A 16911-nucleotide genomic window follows, 5' to 3' on the forward strand; every position below is an offset into this window, starting at 1 on the left:
GTCAATTAGAAGTGATAATCATTAACTAATTTGCACATTGACATTTATTGACTGGTACTGAGCTACACATCTCACACGCTAGTAAAGTAATGCTCAAAATTCTCCAAGCCAGGCTTCAGCAATACGTGAACCGTGAACTTCCAGATGTTCAAGCTGGTTTTAGAAAAGGCAGAGGAACCAGAGATCAAATTGCCAACATCCGCTGGATCATGGAAAAAGGAAGAGAGTTCCAGAAAAACATCTATTTCTGCTTTAATGGCTATGCCAAAGCCTTTGACTGTGTGGATCACAATAAGCTGTGGAAAATTCTGAAAGAGATGGGAATACCAGACCACCTGACCTGCCTCTTGAGAAACCTGTATGCAGATCAGGAAGCAACAGTTAGAACTGGACATGGAACAACAGACTGGTTCCAAATAGGAAAAGGATTACATCAAGGCTGTATATTGTCACCCTGCTTATTTAACTTATATGGAGAGTACATCATGAGAAACGCTGGGCTGGAAGAAGCACAAGCTGGAGTCAGGATTGCTGGGAGAAATATCAATCACCTCAGATGTGCAGACGACACCACTCTTACGGCAGAAAGTGAAGAGGAACTAAAAAGCCTCTTAATGAAAGTGAAAGAGGAGAGTGAAAAAGTTGGCTTAAAGCTCGACATTCAGAAAATGAAGATCATGGCATCCGGTCCCATCACTTCATGGGAAATAGATGGGGAAACAGTAGAAACAGTGTCAGTGCAGATGGTGATTGCAGCCATGAAATTAAAAGACTCTTATTACTTGGAAGGAAAGTTATGACCAACCTAGATAGCATATTCCAAAGCAGAGACATTACTTTGCCAAGAAAGGTCCATCTAGTCAAGGCTATGGTTTTTCCAGTAGTCATGTATGGATGTGAGAGTTGGACTGTGAAGAAGGCTGAGCGCCGAAGAATTGATGCATTTGAACTGTGGTGTTGGAGAAGACTCTTGAGAGTCCCTTGGACTGCAAGGAGATCCAACCAGTCCATTCTAAAGGAGATCAGTCCTGGTTGTTCATTGGAAGGACTGATGCTAAAGCTGAAACTCCAATACTTTGGCCACCTGATGCAAAGAGTTGACTCATTGGGAAAGACTCTGGTGCTGGGAGGGATTGGCGGCAGGAGGAGAAGGGGATGACGGAGGATGAGATGGCTGGATGGCATCAACGACTTGATGGACATGAGTTTGAGCGAACTCCGGGAGTTGGTGATGGACAGGGAGGCCTGGTGTGCTGCAATTCATGGGGTCGCAAAGAGTCGGACACGACTGAGCAACTGAACTGAACTGAGTGAACTGAACTGAGCTACATTCAGGAGAAACTGATTAAAAAACATGAATACATTCCTATTCTCTTGGATTCTGTATCCAACTGGACATTGAAGTTACTATTTAGCTATTTCTTTGTCCTAGTTTCTTGATATGTGAAAGAGATAGTGATGTACCTTACTTAGATGATTGTTGTGAAAAGAAGATGGATAACGTATGAAAATTCTAGCCTCAAAAATTATTCATTGTAGTTATTTGAAATGGACTGAATAATGGAAAACCCATGAGTCCATAGTAATACTTCAAGATGTCAGAAAAACTAATTTGTCCTCAGTTGAGATAGCTATCAAACCATCATTTTATTTTGAAAGTTGATAAGGAAAGGGAAAGAACTAAGCGCTTATCCACTTTTAGCATAGAAACTGTAATTGGGGGCAATAGCCTCTGTTGTTGAAAGAAATCTTTAACTTTCAGAATAATTTTTAGTTAGTAAATGTAGAAGGTAACATATAGTTAGAAAATCACTATTTTGCTACCCCAAAGGAAAGTACTGATTCAGAAAAAAATACAATCATTAAACCATTAGGTTAATGGTTATTAGGTAGGGTGATATTTGTTCAATTTTGCTGGAGATGGGCCTGGTTTATGACTGTTGTCCAAAAATAATTATTAATAGTGCAGATAACATTACAATGTAAGGATTGAGCTGTCATCCCCTTTAGCCCAATGTCAGTCATTAAAGGTAGGAAATTCAGATATGTGTCTCCTAGTGTGAATACACACTACTATTTAGAAAGAGTTCTTGATAAAAATGTTCAGTTTGTACTTGATCAAGTCTTCAGATCTAACTTTCAGCTTATAAAAATAACAGTGTTAGAGGAAGCAATCAGATCCAAAAGGTGAAACTGGCCAGGGGTCTTCAGCAAGTCAGTGTCACGAGAAAGAGGGACTATTCTAGGCTAACAGTCTTAAGTGACCTAGCAACCAGACACATCGCATGATTCTGAATTGGATCCTGATTTGACCAAACCTGTTCAGAAGGACATCTTAGGGACAGTTGGGGAAACTTGAATATGGATTTGATATTTCTGTGACTTTGGTAGATGTGAAAATGTTATTTTTGATATGTGGGATTTTTGTTTAAGAGATATATAAATACTGATTTAATGTTTTTTAGGGATGGAATGTTATGATGTTTATAGTTTGAAGTACTTCAGAATTAAAAACAATAAAGTGAGTTGACAGGATAAGAAATAAGATAAAATATGTAAGACATATTATAGACGTAATGCTAAATATTATAGTAGGTAGTAAAAAGTGATTGGGATGTTACAGAGATACCTTGGGTGTCATAGGAGAATTATGATAGAGGAAATTACCTAGATGAGGGTGGCTAGAGGTCAGATTTTCTATTTGAAGAATGCTTCCTGGAGGAAGTAATTGTGTAAGTTGAGACCTAAAAGAAAGTGTGGTAGGTAAGATGGTCCCCAGTGGTAGCACCTCTGGTATTTAGCTCTTGTGCAAGCTACTCCTTGAGTGTGGACTGGACTTATTGGCTTGCTTCTAATGAACAGAATATAGGCAGAAGTGATGGAATTTCACTGCCAATACTAGGTTACGGAAAGTCTGTAGCTTCCATCTTGGGCATTCTCTCTCTGCCTCTGTCTCCCTTTCTCTCTCTCTCTTTATTGAATTGGTCATGCTAGGAGAAGCACACTGCCACGTTGTCACCAGCCCCGTGAAGAGACTCATGTTGTATGTCTTCAGTTGAACAACCCATGAGAAAGTGACGCATGGCACCATCCAGATGAGAGAACTTGGAATCAGATTCTACACTCTAGGGTGAGTCTTCACTCCTGAGCCTCAGGGCCCCCTGTGTAAAATGGGACAATACATTTGCCTTAAAGGGTTGTTGAAGAGATTAAAAACAGTTTATGATACCATGGGTATAAAATAGGTGTTCAAAACGGTAATTATTAAAAAGAAAAACCTGATTTAGCATTGGAACCACTTCTCAAGAGTCAATTCTGAAGAGTGATGTCATAGCCAGGACTTAGAGCCCTGATGATATTAATTAGTCTTAAGCCAACACTGTCTGTTACTTCAGTTTGATATACTAAGTTTTAGGATCTATAATTCAGTTGCTGTCAATCTGCCCCCTCCCCATACTAAGTTTTAGGATCTATAATTCAGTTGCTGTCAATCTGCCCCCTCCCCAAGGAGTTTCTTCCATTCATTCAAATTGACAGTTTGTTTTCATCGTTTATTAATGCCAGTGACTATCTTTCTATGAGCTATCTATTTTGAGGATTGTCCCCCTGTCCCCCCCAGCAGTGGGGATTAGTCTGTCATGGGTCATCTGTACAAGTATTATTTTCCGAATAGTTTGCCAGGATTTGGAGTTTGCTGATGTTGAAAAGGGGGATCTAACCATTCACTCTCATTCAAGCTCCATTTTGTTTAAATGTTACGTATTTAATGAAACTTTAACCATACTTTCCTTCTCCAAATTTTATGATCAGAATTGTGTTTGGGTCTTATCACATTTTATCATGCTTAGTTAATTTTGAATATTTAACTGAGATTAAGTATAGCATGGTATTTATTGAAATACTATAATTCACATACAATAAAATTCATCCTTTAAAGTACACAGTTCAATAGGTTTTAGTATGTTCACCAAATTGTACAATCATCACCACTATGTAATTTCAGAACATTTTCATCATCCAAAAATAAATCCTGTACCCATTAGCAGTCACTCCTGCCTCCTGAAAACCTACTTTCTGTCTCTATGGATTTGCCTATTCTGGATATTTTCATTAAATGGAATCATATACTCTGTAGCCTTTCGTGTCTGGCTTCTTTCACCTAGCATAAAGTTTTCAGGGTTCATCCATGTTGTAGCATGTATTGGTACTTAATTCTTTTCATGACTTAATAATATTCCTTTGTATAGATATGAAAGAAAGTGAAGTCACTCAGTCTTGTCCAACTCTTTGCAATCCAACGGACTGTAGCCTACCAGGCTCCTCATTCCATGAAATTTTCCAGGCAAGAGTACTGCAGTGGGTTGCCATTTCCTTCTCCAAGTATAGATATACCATGTCTGTCTATTGTATAGATATACCATGTCTTTAAATCAATTCATCAGTTGTTCAGACATATTGGCTATTATGAATTATGCTGCTATGAATATTTGTGTACAAGTTTTTGTGTACATACATGTTTTCAGTTTTTCTTGGATCACGGTGTTTAGCAGTCAGGCTTTGCTGCTGTACTATCTCAGGTTTAAGGCCAGGTTCTGCCATTTATTAGCTGTGTAAACCTGGGATTTCTTTGGAGGGAATGCTGCTGAAGCTGAAACTCCAGTACTTTGGCCACCTCATGCGAAGAGTTGAATCATTGGAAAAGACTCTGATGCTGGGAGGGATTGGGGGCAGGAGGAGAAGGGGACGAGGATGAGATGGCTGGATGGCATCACTGACTCAATGAACGTGAATCTGAGTGAACCCCGGGAGTTGGTGATGGACAGGGAGGCCTGGCGTGCTGTGATTCATGGGGTCGCAAAGAGTCGGACACGACTGAGTGACTGAAATGAACTGAACTGAAACCCCAACAAGTTTTAACTTCTCTGTGTCTCAGTCTCATCTATAAACTGTGGCTGTTCATAGTACTCAAATCCTAAAAAGCCTTTTTAGGAGGCCTAAAACAGATAATACCTGGAAAGTAATTAGGACAGTGATTGGTATAGGCGGTTTGTTGCTGTTTAATCGCTAAGTCCTGTCTCACTCTTTTGCCACCGCATGGACTGTAGCCCTCCCAGGCTCCTCTGTCCATGGAATTTTCCAGGCAAGAATACTGGAGTGGGTTCCATTTCCTACTCCAGGGTATCTTCCTGACTCAGGGATTGAACCCATGTCTCTTGATCTCCTGCATTGGCAGACAGATTCTTTACCACTGTGCCACCTGGAAAGCCCCTGCTGCTGCTGCTGCTTCTAAGTCGCTTCAGTCGTGTTTGACTCTGTGCAACCCCATAGACGGCAGCCCACCAGGCTCCCCCATCCCTGGGATTCTCCAGACAAGAACACTGGAGTGGGTTGCCATTTCCTTCTCCAATGCATGAAAGTGAAAAGTGAAAGTGAAGTTGCTCAGTCCTGTCCGACTCTTAGCGACCCCATGGACTGTAGCCCACTAGGCTCCTCCATCCATGGGATTTTCCAGGCAAGCCCCTAGGTCTGAGTAAAAAATATCTCTTATCATTAGCTTAATATTTTGGGCTCCTTAATGGTGGAATTCCTCTTTATCGTGCCTTTGAAACTCCAGCATCCGAAAGGTTTTTGTTTTTAATAAAAAGTTTAATAAATATTCAGAATTCCTCCTGGGTATTAAAAGTAAAAGTTAAGTCGCTCAGTCGTGTCCAACTCTTTGCGACCCCATGGATAGTAGCCTACCAGGCTCTGCCGTCCATGGGATTTTCCAGGCAAGAATACTGGAGTGGGCTACCATTTCCTTCTCCAGGGGATCTTCCCAACCCAGGGATCGAACCTGGGTCTCCTGCATTGCAGACAGACGCTCTACAGTCTGAGCTACCAGGGAAGTATTAGGGTACGCTAATTTTACACAAGTATACTTTAAAATTGAAGGACATATGGTTTAAATTATAAATTGCCAAGACGTTTCCTTCCCCCAACTTAATAGAGCAATTTGTAACACTCATTAGCCTGCAACTAATTATTGAATACAATTTAACAGGTATTCTTGTGGTTAGTAATATATCATTTAATAACACAGGGGAGCCTGGTGGGCTGCAGTCCATGGGGTCGCGCAGAGTCGGACACGACTGAAGCAACTTAGCAGTAGCAGCAAACTGGTGGCCCCTTGCTGCTGCTAAGTCGCTTCAGTCGTGTCCAACTCTGTGCGACCCCATAGACCACCAGGCTTCCCTGTCCCTGGGATTCTCCAGGCAAGAACGCTGGAGTGGATTGCCATTTCCTTCTCCAATGTGTGAAAGTGAAAAGTGAAAGAGAAGTCGGTCAGTCGTGTCCGACTCTTCGCGACCCCATGAACTGCAGCCCACCAGGGTCCTCCATCCATGGGATTTTCCAGGCAAGAGCACTGGAGTGGTGGCCCCTTAGGACTCTAGATTCTAAAAATCTGGGAAACAGCTCGTTTCTACAACAACCCTGTGATTGGTTTACCGGAGACCCAGGTCGATTTTTGACTGGCTCACTCAATAGAAATGGTCAAGGTCCGAGCCATATGACCGGTAGGAGAACAACGCCGCTGCTACTGCTAAGTCGCTTCAGTCGTGTCAGACTCTGTGCGACCCCACAGACGGCAGCCCGAGGACAATATGGCCCCACATTTGGCTTTCCTGGAAGCCGACAGACACGTGGCTACCTCAGGCCTAGCCGTACGTGGGAGGACCTAGTTACGCTAACCTCGAGAGGGCGCCGGCGGCTCCTCGTTGCTAAAGTCTCGTTTTCCCATAAAGCCTCTGAGCAACCAATCAACTGACTGTCTCCATACCGCTTTTAAAGTCGGCGGGCCCTTTAACCAATAATAAGGCAGACACCACCCTCACCTTGGGGATTGATGGAGAGTTTGACCAATCACCTTACAGATCTTTGCTATCTCCGCCTCTCTCTCGCGGGATTGACGATCCACCCGGCCAATAGGGGACGCCCAGTCGGCGGGTGGATGAAAGCGGCCCTCTGTAATGGCGGAGCGTGGTGGGGACGGGGGAGACGGTGAGCGATTCAACCCCGGGGAGCTCAGGTAAGGGCACTGCTCAACCTTACATCTTGGCGCTCTGGCGTCCCAGGGGCTAAGCCTGCTGCGCGGAGAACCGAGGTGGAGGGTGGGCTGAGGAGGCGCGGCGGCTAAGAGCCGGGACCGCATGGGGTTGGAGAAGGGGGAAGGGAAGGCGGGTTGAATGAGGGAGCCGGGCCGGGTCTCGGCCGCGGCCTCCTGTGGGTTCTCGGGGCGCTGATTTCCGTTTTCGTGGGGCCCAGGCGCCCCTAGCAGCTTGCGGCCCACAGTCTGGGCCCGGGGTTCCTGCTTTGGGGCCCCGCCTCAGACGCAGTCCGCCTCCGCTTGGGCGGCCCTCAGCCTGACTCCCAGCTCGGCGCCGCCGCGGGCCCAGTTTTCCTCCCTGAAGCCCTCCATGCCGCGGGGCAACTCCTCGGCGTCCTGGCTCGGCCTTCTTCACGACCTCCGCCGCCTTTTGGTGTCCCCGCTTCCGCCTGGTTCCTTTTTGCCCGCGTCGCTTGCTTTCCTTTAACTTCACTGGGCCTCCGTTTCTCTTATCGTTTGATCCTTTATCCCGAGTTTATGAGGAGTAACAATAGCGGCAGTCATTTGTTTCGTGCTTCCGAGAGCCAGAGAGCCCTTTTCTTAGTGTTTTCTCTTGTGATCCTCACACCCACCTTTTGGAGTAGTTGCTCTTCTCGTTTTGCAGGCCCCGGAGCAAGAGCCACCTTCAGTTAAGTGACTTGCCTATCCTTCAGGTGAGGAAACTGACGTAGAGCCAGGTGTCTTTGGTAGAATCTTGGCTTCAGGAAGTGGCTTGAACGCCGGCAGCCAGGCTTGGGATCCTGCACTTTTCTGTCCTCCTCCCTTCTAGTCGTCTGCCCACGCTGTCTCCCTAAGGACGGCAGCAGTGACCTTTCTCGCCCTGGTTTCTGGGCTGCCTCTGGAATTTTTAATTGTCGTGGAGAGAAAAATCTTTAGTCAGTGGTTTTTAAGGAAAACGAGGTACAGAGCTTGACGTCTGTTTGATACTGTCTTTTTCTTGTATGGAAAAAAATGGCATTTCAGATGTTTAGTCCCCATTCTGAATAGTGCCCTTGACATCCTTTGAGAATGAGGAAGAGTAGAATAAGTTATGAGGACTCTAGCATTGTCTAGAGCTCCAGATAAAATTGTATAAGGAAACTGGGTATTGTTACTAAAGTTTTCAGGGGGGGAGAAAGCATGTCTTTGAGATGATGAGTTGTCACAAAAATTTTTAGTTTGGCAGGAATAAAGTCTTATTTCAGGGATGGATCTCAAATCTTTTAAACCCCACGTGTATACTTCAATACTAAGTGATCACAGTGCGTTGCCAGGGTCGTTTAGTATTAGTGATGAAAGGGTTATACCTGATTCTGATCTCCAGAGGTACTTAAGCTAGCCTTATGGATTGATTTGGAAACATTACTTTGCATTTAAGCGAGTATCTTACTTCAGTTTTACAGTGAGTAGCCTTTTAGATTTTATTAATAGTAAGTGTAGACACTGCTGCAAAACTGATTTGAATAGTGCTTTAAATTAGGTGTTCTCTTGCAAATGTTTCATACCTTAACTTCTGGGGTTGGAAATTCCTTCCGCAGCATGTGGTACAGACTTTTATTTTAGCATTTCTCATGTTTTAAGAGAGATTAGTTTTTTGTGGCCTCTGATGACGGAAATTGGGGCTTAATTTTTTGTATTTGTATTCTGAATATATGTCATGGTGTTGTCACTGTCATAGTGCCTCGTGGAATCAGGTTTTCAGGTATATATATTGTAAATAAATTGTTATAGGAGATTTAGAGATGGTCCATTTATTGGACTCACATTTATTGTGTGCTATATGAGAGTCATGGACCTAGGTGCTGGCAGTAGTCTTGAACCAGACTAAAATCCTTTGTCCTCCAGGAGCTTCCATGCTAATTAAGATTGATCTAAATTTCAAACTAACCACATCAGATGAGGAAATCAGCCTACAAGTGTGAAGAGATTTACACAAGGTCACTGGGTCCGGATTAAGACCTAGGTTTCCTCACTTAGTCTACTTTATAATTTGCCTCCCATATATCAGCATTTAAAAATTTTTGCTCTGTTGTGCTAAAGTATTTGCAGTCCTCACCATTGGGAAGATTACATATCTAGATATAGTACTTCGAGGGAAATAATTTGTTCTTGGAAAAAAATTTTTCTGCATTTCTGTTCATGCGTGTATGCTATTTTCATAAAGATCCAAAGTGGTAGGAATGCGAATAATCCACAATAAGATTTATTTGGAGATCCAAATACCTTTCTATTCCTTTATGAGTAAGAATCATTACATAAAAGATAACTTTTAGAGTCATGTTGGTACAGATACTTTACCCAGGGCCTTTATTTACTTATTAATGCTTTATGACTTATGACAAGGTGCTTGTCTGAATTTCCTCAACTGTATACTGGGAATAAGAATACGCTGGTGTTAGCACTAACTAACATGAAACAAGTTCTTTTTCTGTGCTATAGTTTCCTCAGTAAAACCAGTGCCAAACTTATCTCATTGAGTTTTTGTGATGATTGAAAGACTTAGTACATGTACTAAGTACATGTACTTAGTGCTTAGTACATAATGTCCCTATAAATGTGCTTGGTATAGAAGAAATACCTAGGGTTCACTCTCATTATTAAAACAGTAATTGAACACCTGGCTTCTGGGCTCTGGGTGGCATCAGTATACTAAGGAGAAAATACGAGTGAGTATAGGTAATATAAAACTAAATAAGTGTGAGATTTTTTTTCATAGTATTTACCTCATAGTTGTGAACTCAGATTGGGTAATGACATAGAAAGGTGGTGGGAGAGACTAAGGTGGGAAAGAACTTGGAGCTTAAACTGAAGAATGAGAGAGTCTGTTACATAAAGCTCTGAGGAAGAGCATGCCAGGCAGAGGAAACAAGTGCAAAGGCTTTAGGGTAATGAAGTAGTTGATCAAAAGGATTAGAGTCTGTAGAGAGGTCAGCAACGGCCAGGTTATATAGAGCCTGCTAATAATGATTATAATAATATTAACACTGCTACTAATATTAATACTGTTTAACAAGGTAATTTTAGTAGTCACTAAATTATGGGTTTTGATTACTACTGTTACTATACTGATGTTGTAGTAACAGCAATAGTAACTAATAAAAATGTGCTGAGCAGTGTTCCAAGTACTTCATTAGCTTCTTTAACCCTTCACTGCAGGTAAGGTTGTTGTGATAAAGTGCATATAAAGAGCTCAGCACATGTGCTATACATATCTGACATTAGAAAATGGCAACTTGAGGCTGTTGATAGAGGAAATTATGTGAATTTTGCTACCATTTCACTGCAGACATTTGAAAGCATCTACCTTTTCAGTTAGAGTACTATGCTAGGTTTTGTGGGAGAATGAAAGTAATGGTGGTTAAAATAGTTCATGTGTCACAGGTACCATCCTAAATGTTGCACGGGGATTATCTTATTGAACAGAGAGAGAGGTTTTATTTCTGTCCCCAATGCCCCTCACTTAAATCTGAGTATATTCAGGCTCAGAAACTATGTAAGAAGCCTGAAACAGAAGGCAGAGCCCTGATTTGACTTCCCATGGTTTTAGAGCCTAAAATACGTAAGTTATAGCTAGAAAGTGACATTCAAAAGAAAGAAATAATGTATAGCTGAAGGCTGAGATGGAATATCTTTCCTTGGTGAAGATTTTTCCTGTCCCAAAGGTTAAGACATTGCTTCGGTAACAGTGACCATCAGCCTTTTGGGAGTGCGTATAATTTGAAAAAGGCTGATTATTGTTTCTGCAGTCATTGCTTTTAACTCATACTTCTACCATTGAGTGTAGGATGATTTGCAGATTTGGTGAAATGTGTTTGGTATAGTAGTTTTGGATGTGTTTACAATCCTAGTGCTCTCCTAGAAGGCAAATTGGTTCTTTTATTAGGATTTTTTTAAATGTCAGAATTGAACTACAATGTGGAAAATTTAGAGAAAGTTGAAAGGATAGTCTTAAGCACAGGGTTGAAAAATGTAGGAAAGTTGGAAGAATCTGGTGAGGCCAGAGTGTCAGAATGATTATTATCAGATGCACATGAGGATATAATGGTTAATCTTCTCCTGAGCACTGGAATGTAAAGTTCATGTTTATAATGGAGAGAATTATTGTAGCTACTAGGTAGACTGTGACAGGTGCTCAGTAAATTCACAATGGTATATTATAGTAAAGATTTTTATAAGATTCTACATACCCTATTTATAAGGTACAGTATCACCTACATACTCATTGGTGCATTCAGCAAATACTTACTGAGCCCTACTATGCTGCTGCTAAGTCGCTTCAGTTGTGTCCGACTCTGTGCGACCCCATGGACTGTAGCCTACTGGGGCTCCTCTGTCCATGGGATTTTCCTGGCAAAGGTACTGGAGTGGGTTGCCATTTCCTTCTCCAGAGGATCTTCCTGACCCAGGGATCGAACCCAGGTCTACCTGTGTTGCAGGCAGACGCTTTACCCTGAGAGCCACTAAGGAAGCTCTTTTTGAGCCCTGCTATGGGCAGGCATAAATAACTATGTGCTGGGGATATAAAGGTGAACGGGACAGACAATTCTTGCTCTAAAGGGGCTTACATAGCATGGTGTAGTTTGTAAGAGCCTTTCGCTGGTGTTTGAATACTGTCTTTACCACTGAACGAGCTGTGTGGCCTTGGACAAGTTGTTTTACTTTTGTGTGCCTTAATCTGTAAAGTGAGGTTGATAAAATCTATTTCAGAGTTACGTTGATTGTGTGAATGCTAAGTTGCTTCAGTTGTGTCCAACTCTTTGTGACCCTGTAGACTGTAGCAGGTCAAGCTCTTCTGTCCATGGGATTCTCCAGGCAAGGATACTGGAGTGGGTTCCCACATCCTCCAGCAGGAGATCTTCCTGACCCAAATCTTTTATGTCTCCTGCGTTGGGCAAGCCGGTTCTTTACCACTAGAACCACCTGGGAAGCCCAGTAAGCACTTGTAAGAGTTAAAACATTATTTTGAAAAAAAGCACTTAGGAGATAAAGAAAACCATCTAATGTGATATTGCTTATCTGCTTGAATGCCATGGAGAAAATAAAGGAGTTTAGCTAGAGATTGAGGACTGGGGTGGCGTGCAGTGTACAGAAGGGCATTTCCTTCTATATGAGAATGCTAATTATGTCTTAAGCTGTTAGCCTCCCCTGCTATAAAAACATTGTGTTTAGAAGTAGTTTCAAGATTCCAAAAAGTCGCAAAAACAAAAATAGTATGCTTAATGTTAATATTTTACCTATTCTCCTTTGTTGCTTGGTCACATACGTGCTCTCTGTTACTCTGAACCATTTGTGGTAAAGGGCCACACACAGCATGGCCCTTTACCTCTAAATACTCGAGTGCTTGTTTTCTGAGAATAGTGATCTTCTCTGACGGACAGCACGGTTACCTACTTTGTAAATTTAAATTTGCACTGATAAAAAGTAATCTTTTGTCTTTATTCCAGTGTTGTCTGTTAATGCAGGATGTTCTTTATTGTATTTCTTCCCTCTAGTTTAGTATCCTGTCTAGAGTTGGAATTGTATTGTCATGTCTCTTGGGCTTCCTTTAATCTAGAACATTTCCACAGCCTTTCTTTTTTCTTCTTTTTATAACAGCATTTCTGAAGAATATACTCCTGCTCCCCCCTTGGTTAGAACATCATTTTGTGTTTGTCGAATAACTCATTATTATTATGTTGAGGTTAAACATTTTGCTTGGAATAGGTGGTATTGTGTCCCTCTCAGTTGTATTAGGTCAGTTTCTCTATTCCATAGTGTTTTGTTTATCCTTATTTCTATTGTAAGAAACATGTGGGAAGATACATGAGGGCCATGCAAATAACCCCTCATTTCCTCCTAGATTTGGTGTCCATTGATCATTCTTACTGATGCACTCTGCTACAGTGATACAAAATGATGAGTTTCTAACTCTGCTTGCTCTTAAGGGCTTTAAAAATTTGATGTAATCAGAGTTTAGTAGCTATATTTTTCTTACTTTGAGAAAGAAAATTTTATTCTTTGGTTTCCCATACAGGATGGCTCAACAGCAGGCCTTGAGATTCCGAGGCCCAGCTCCCCCACCAAACGCAGTGATGCGAGGCCCACCACCTCTGATGCGACCTCCTCCACCTTTTGGTATGATGCGAGGCCCTCCTCCACCACCTCGGCCCCCATTTGGACGTCCCCCTTTTGATCCTAATATGCCACCAATGCCTCCTCCAGGAGGGATTCCTCCACCTATGGGCCCTCCACACCTTCAGGTAAAGAATGTAGAGATAGCTATTTCTTTGTTGAGGTTAGTGTCAGTAGTATGTATGAGTTTTGGTTTTAAAACTTGTATTCTTGGGTTTATAGGAGAATGAGAACTAAAGAGAACATCTTTATACTAATGTGTTGCTTCAGAAGCACTGATAATGATAATTCGTATGGAAATTCAGAATGGAAATTTATATGGTGATGAAAAAATATGTATATTAGGATTGAATAAGGTAGTTCTAACTTGCTTTCATCTCTGACTATTGTCTTTAATAATCTTCTTTATGGGAAATGATATTTGAAAGCTTATGTGTAAAGAGAGCGACGTTTGTTTTCAATGATATATATTACTAATGCGTTTAAATATATCTATATATATCTATATATTCCTGAAGAATTCTTTCCACGAATGATCCCTAGTATAGAATCTAGAATGTGACAATCAGCACATTTTGTAAGCACAGTATTTGAATTTTTTTCCTTTCCCAGGAAAAAATATGAGTGTCTCAGTTTTAGAAATTGAATTTTTGTGAAATTTCCTTAAATGGAAATTTTCCTAGTGTTTTAACCGGAAGCATATATCCTTCTTTAGTGAAGTTATGAAGGTATCAACTCTCAAATACCTACTTTTGAGGTTATATTCTTTTTGACTATTTGAGTTTTCTGTTTATTTAACCTCTACAGTTCTGAAACCAAATACAGTAGTATCACATGCCTCCTGTTAGTTTAGATAATCAAGAATGAATTTACTAAAAATAGAGATGATGAGGTCCTATTTAAGTGACGTTAGTGCTGATAGAATTGTATTTATGGCAGAAACACCAGATTTTAGTACTTTGCCTATTTTGTTACCTTCCTAGAATAACAGCCTGTCCCTCCTTTCCCCCCAGCCCTCTTAAACAGTTAAATGGTTTTATATTTTCTTTAGAATTAGAATACGAAGTAACTTTTTGACTTGTTGACTGTGGTATAACTTGTTATATGTGAATTTACTTTGTGCCTTTAAGAGTTAAACCTCCCTGTAGAATATTATAAAATGTGATGGGTTAATGTAGCCCTCTAATGGAAATATATCAGATGTTGTAATGGGATGCTTCCTAATGTGATGCTTTTTTTGGTCTTGATGGACCATTGTGTGATTTTACATTAAATCCAAATAATTTTCAGATAACTTTCTCATTATTGGCATAGTGCCAATTCCATTATCCAGATTAAGATGCTTTGGATAATTAAGTTCTAATGCTACTTGTAGATTATAGAGGAAATCTTTTAATCCCTGTTCAAAATCTGTTTTCAGAATTGCAGACCTTTTTTCTACTTTAGTGAGTAAGATATAGCAGTTACAGTTAAATTCTTTGATTCAGGATCTTGGGTTGAGTCAGCAATCATTGAAGGAATTATGAGGGCTAGTGTTGAATCAGTGGTGGTTTCAGGAGATTTATTTTTCTAATTGTAATATATACCATTTAAATTCTTTTCCCAAAAGTAAAGTGAATAATTATTTTACTGTGTCTTTTAAACTTACTAATGTTAGCATCTTTGGTGAGCTACATTATTATTATTTGAAAACTAGGAAATAAATGTTTTCCTAGCTAATAATTTTTTTCTTATAGGAAAAGAGAATAAAAGGTTAGGTATATCTGATTTTTCTTTTTAAGTTATTACTTGTTATTTGTAAAATAACATTTCTCTTAGAGTTTTTTGGTTCCTGTTGTAGGTGAGCTGTCAAGGCATTGGGTGGCTGGTGTTAAGAGAATCAGTTTTTTTCTTCTGAAAGTAATCTAGTGCCCAATATATGAACTAGCAGTTAAGGTATAAATAATAAAGCAAAACTCACCTATAATTCTACAACCCAGAGATGACTGTTAGTATCTTGACATACTTTCTTCTAGTTTGTTTAGTAATCATTTTTATTACAGAAAAACTTTGCTTACACAACAACTTAGGTAAATGTATTTGAATTGACTATAAAGCTAATATCTCTTACAGTGCCTTACCTTTTGGGTAGAATTTAGTAATAATTTGAAGGAAAAAAGACAAACCCAAGTGACATTACTTCTTGTGAATTAACAGAGACCACCTTTCATGCCTCCACCCATGGGAACCATGCCTCCTCCTCCTGGTATGATGTTTCCACCAGGAATGCCTCCTGTGACTGCTCCTGGAACTCCAGCACTGCCTCCTACTGAGGAGATATGGGTTGAAAATAAAACTCCAGATGGGAAGGTAAATTATGAAATGTAGTTAGGTTGTTACCTTCTTGGTGACAGAAGAGTAAAACCTGGGAGTTTGGCAGATTGAGATCAGTGACTGTATCCTTGCCAATTAAGAATGAAACTCAAGTAAGCCAGGGTAGGGCGGGACTCCAGGAAAGGTTCACTTGATTGGACTTTTGCACAGACATGAGGTGGCCTGGAGCACCTTCATAGGTTTGCCTGTGATTCTGAAACCTGTGTTTTTAAATACACACCTTAGGTCCCCTAACAGTTCTCAGGTTTAGTGATTACTGGGAGAACTCACAGGACTCAGCAGGTAGTTGTATTTGCAGCTATGACTAATTATAGAAAAAGGATACAGAGCAAAACCAGCGAAGAAAAAAAAGGTGCATGGGGCGTAGTCTGAAGGAAACCAAGCACAAGCTTTCAGGAGTCCTTTCAGTTGGAGTCTCATAACAGTGTGTTTAATTCCTGTGCCATGGAATTGTGAAAACACTGATACAGTGTTGTCTGCCAGGGACGCTGTCCTGAGCTGAGGAATCAAGGTTTTCATTGGGGACTGGTCCCATATCTGGTACCATCTGTCTTGCACTTAGCAAATTCCAGACTTCCAGAAGGAAGGCAGGTATAGAGCATAAACTGCATTGTTTGCGTAAATAGTTGAGCCATTCCTATCAGTTAGGGAATGGTGGACAATGGCTTTCTAGGGATAGTGGTCTTAGATCTGCTGTGTTAACTGTGCACAAAACATAGCCTTGGTTCTCCTTTTTTGATGTGTTAAAAATACAATATGCTCTTTATAGAAAATTGAGGAAAAAGGAAAAAGTGAAAAATTACCGATAATTTCATATATGAACAGCCAATTTTGATGTACTTTCTCTTTTCTAGGTTTTTTAAAAAATGCTATTTAAGACAAAATATAATTATATTACTTATACATGATAGTTGACAGGTTCTTTGAAACTGATGATTTTGCTTCTTGTGCAGGTTTATTATTATAACGCTCGGACACGTGAATCTGCATGGACCAAGCCAGATGGAGTTAAGGTTATTCAACAGTCAGAACTGACGCCTATGCTTGCAGCCCAGGCGCAGGTTCAGGCCCAAGCACAGGCCCAGGCACAAGCACAAGCTCAGGCCCAGGCCCAGGCCCAGGCTCAGGCGCAAGTGCAAGTGCAGGCGCAAGCAGTCGGTGCTCCCACCCCCACGACCAGTAGCCCAGCACCTGCAGTGTCTACTTCAACATCATCATCAACCCCATCCTCTACCACTTCCACCACAACAACTGCCTCTTCAGTTTCGCAGACGGTATCAAGTGAGTATTAGTCAGCGTGT

General features: G+C 41.0%; 1 protein-coding gene across 4 annotated transcripts in view; it reads left to right on the forward strand.

The window, feature by feature from the left end:
* Positions 1-7004: 7004 nt before the first annotated feature.
* Positions 7005-16911, forward strand: part of TCERG1 (transcription elongation regulator 1) — a 50653-nt gene continuing 40746 nt past the window's right edge. For 3 of the 4 annotated variants that reach the window (XM_052642504.1, XM_052642505.1, XM_052642506.1), the window contains exons 1-4: positions 7011-7069; positions 13140-13365; positions 15434-15586; positions 16564-16891. In XM_052642504.1, coding sequence (XP_052498464.1) covers positions 7011-7069; positions 13140-13365; positions 15434-15586; positions 16564-16891 — 766 coding nt within the window. Of the gene's footprint in view, positions 7070-13139; positions 13366-15433; positions 15587-16563; positions 16892-16911 lie in introns of all 4 variants that reach the window. The other variant, XM_052642507.1, reaches the window with a different exon arrangement.

The sequence above is a fragment of the Budorcas taxicolor genome, chromosome 7 (genome assembly GCF_023091745.1).
Source record: "Budorcas taxicolor isolate Tak-1 chromosome 7, Takin1.1, whole genome shotgun sequence".
NCBI classification, from domain to species: Eukaryota; Metazoa; Chordata; class Mammalia; order Artiodactyla; family Bovidae; genus Budorcas; species Budorcas taxicolor.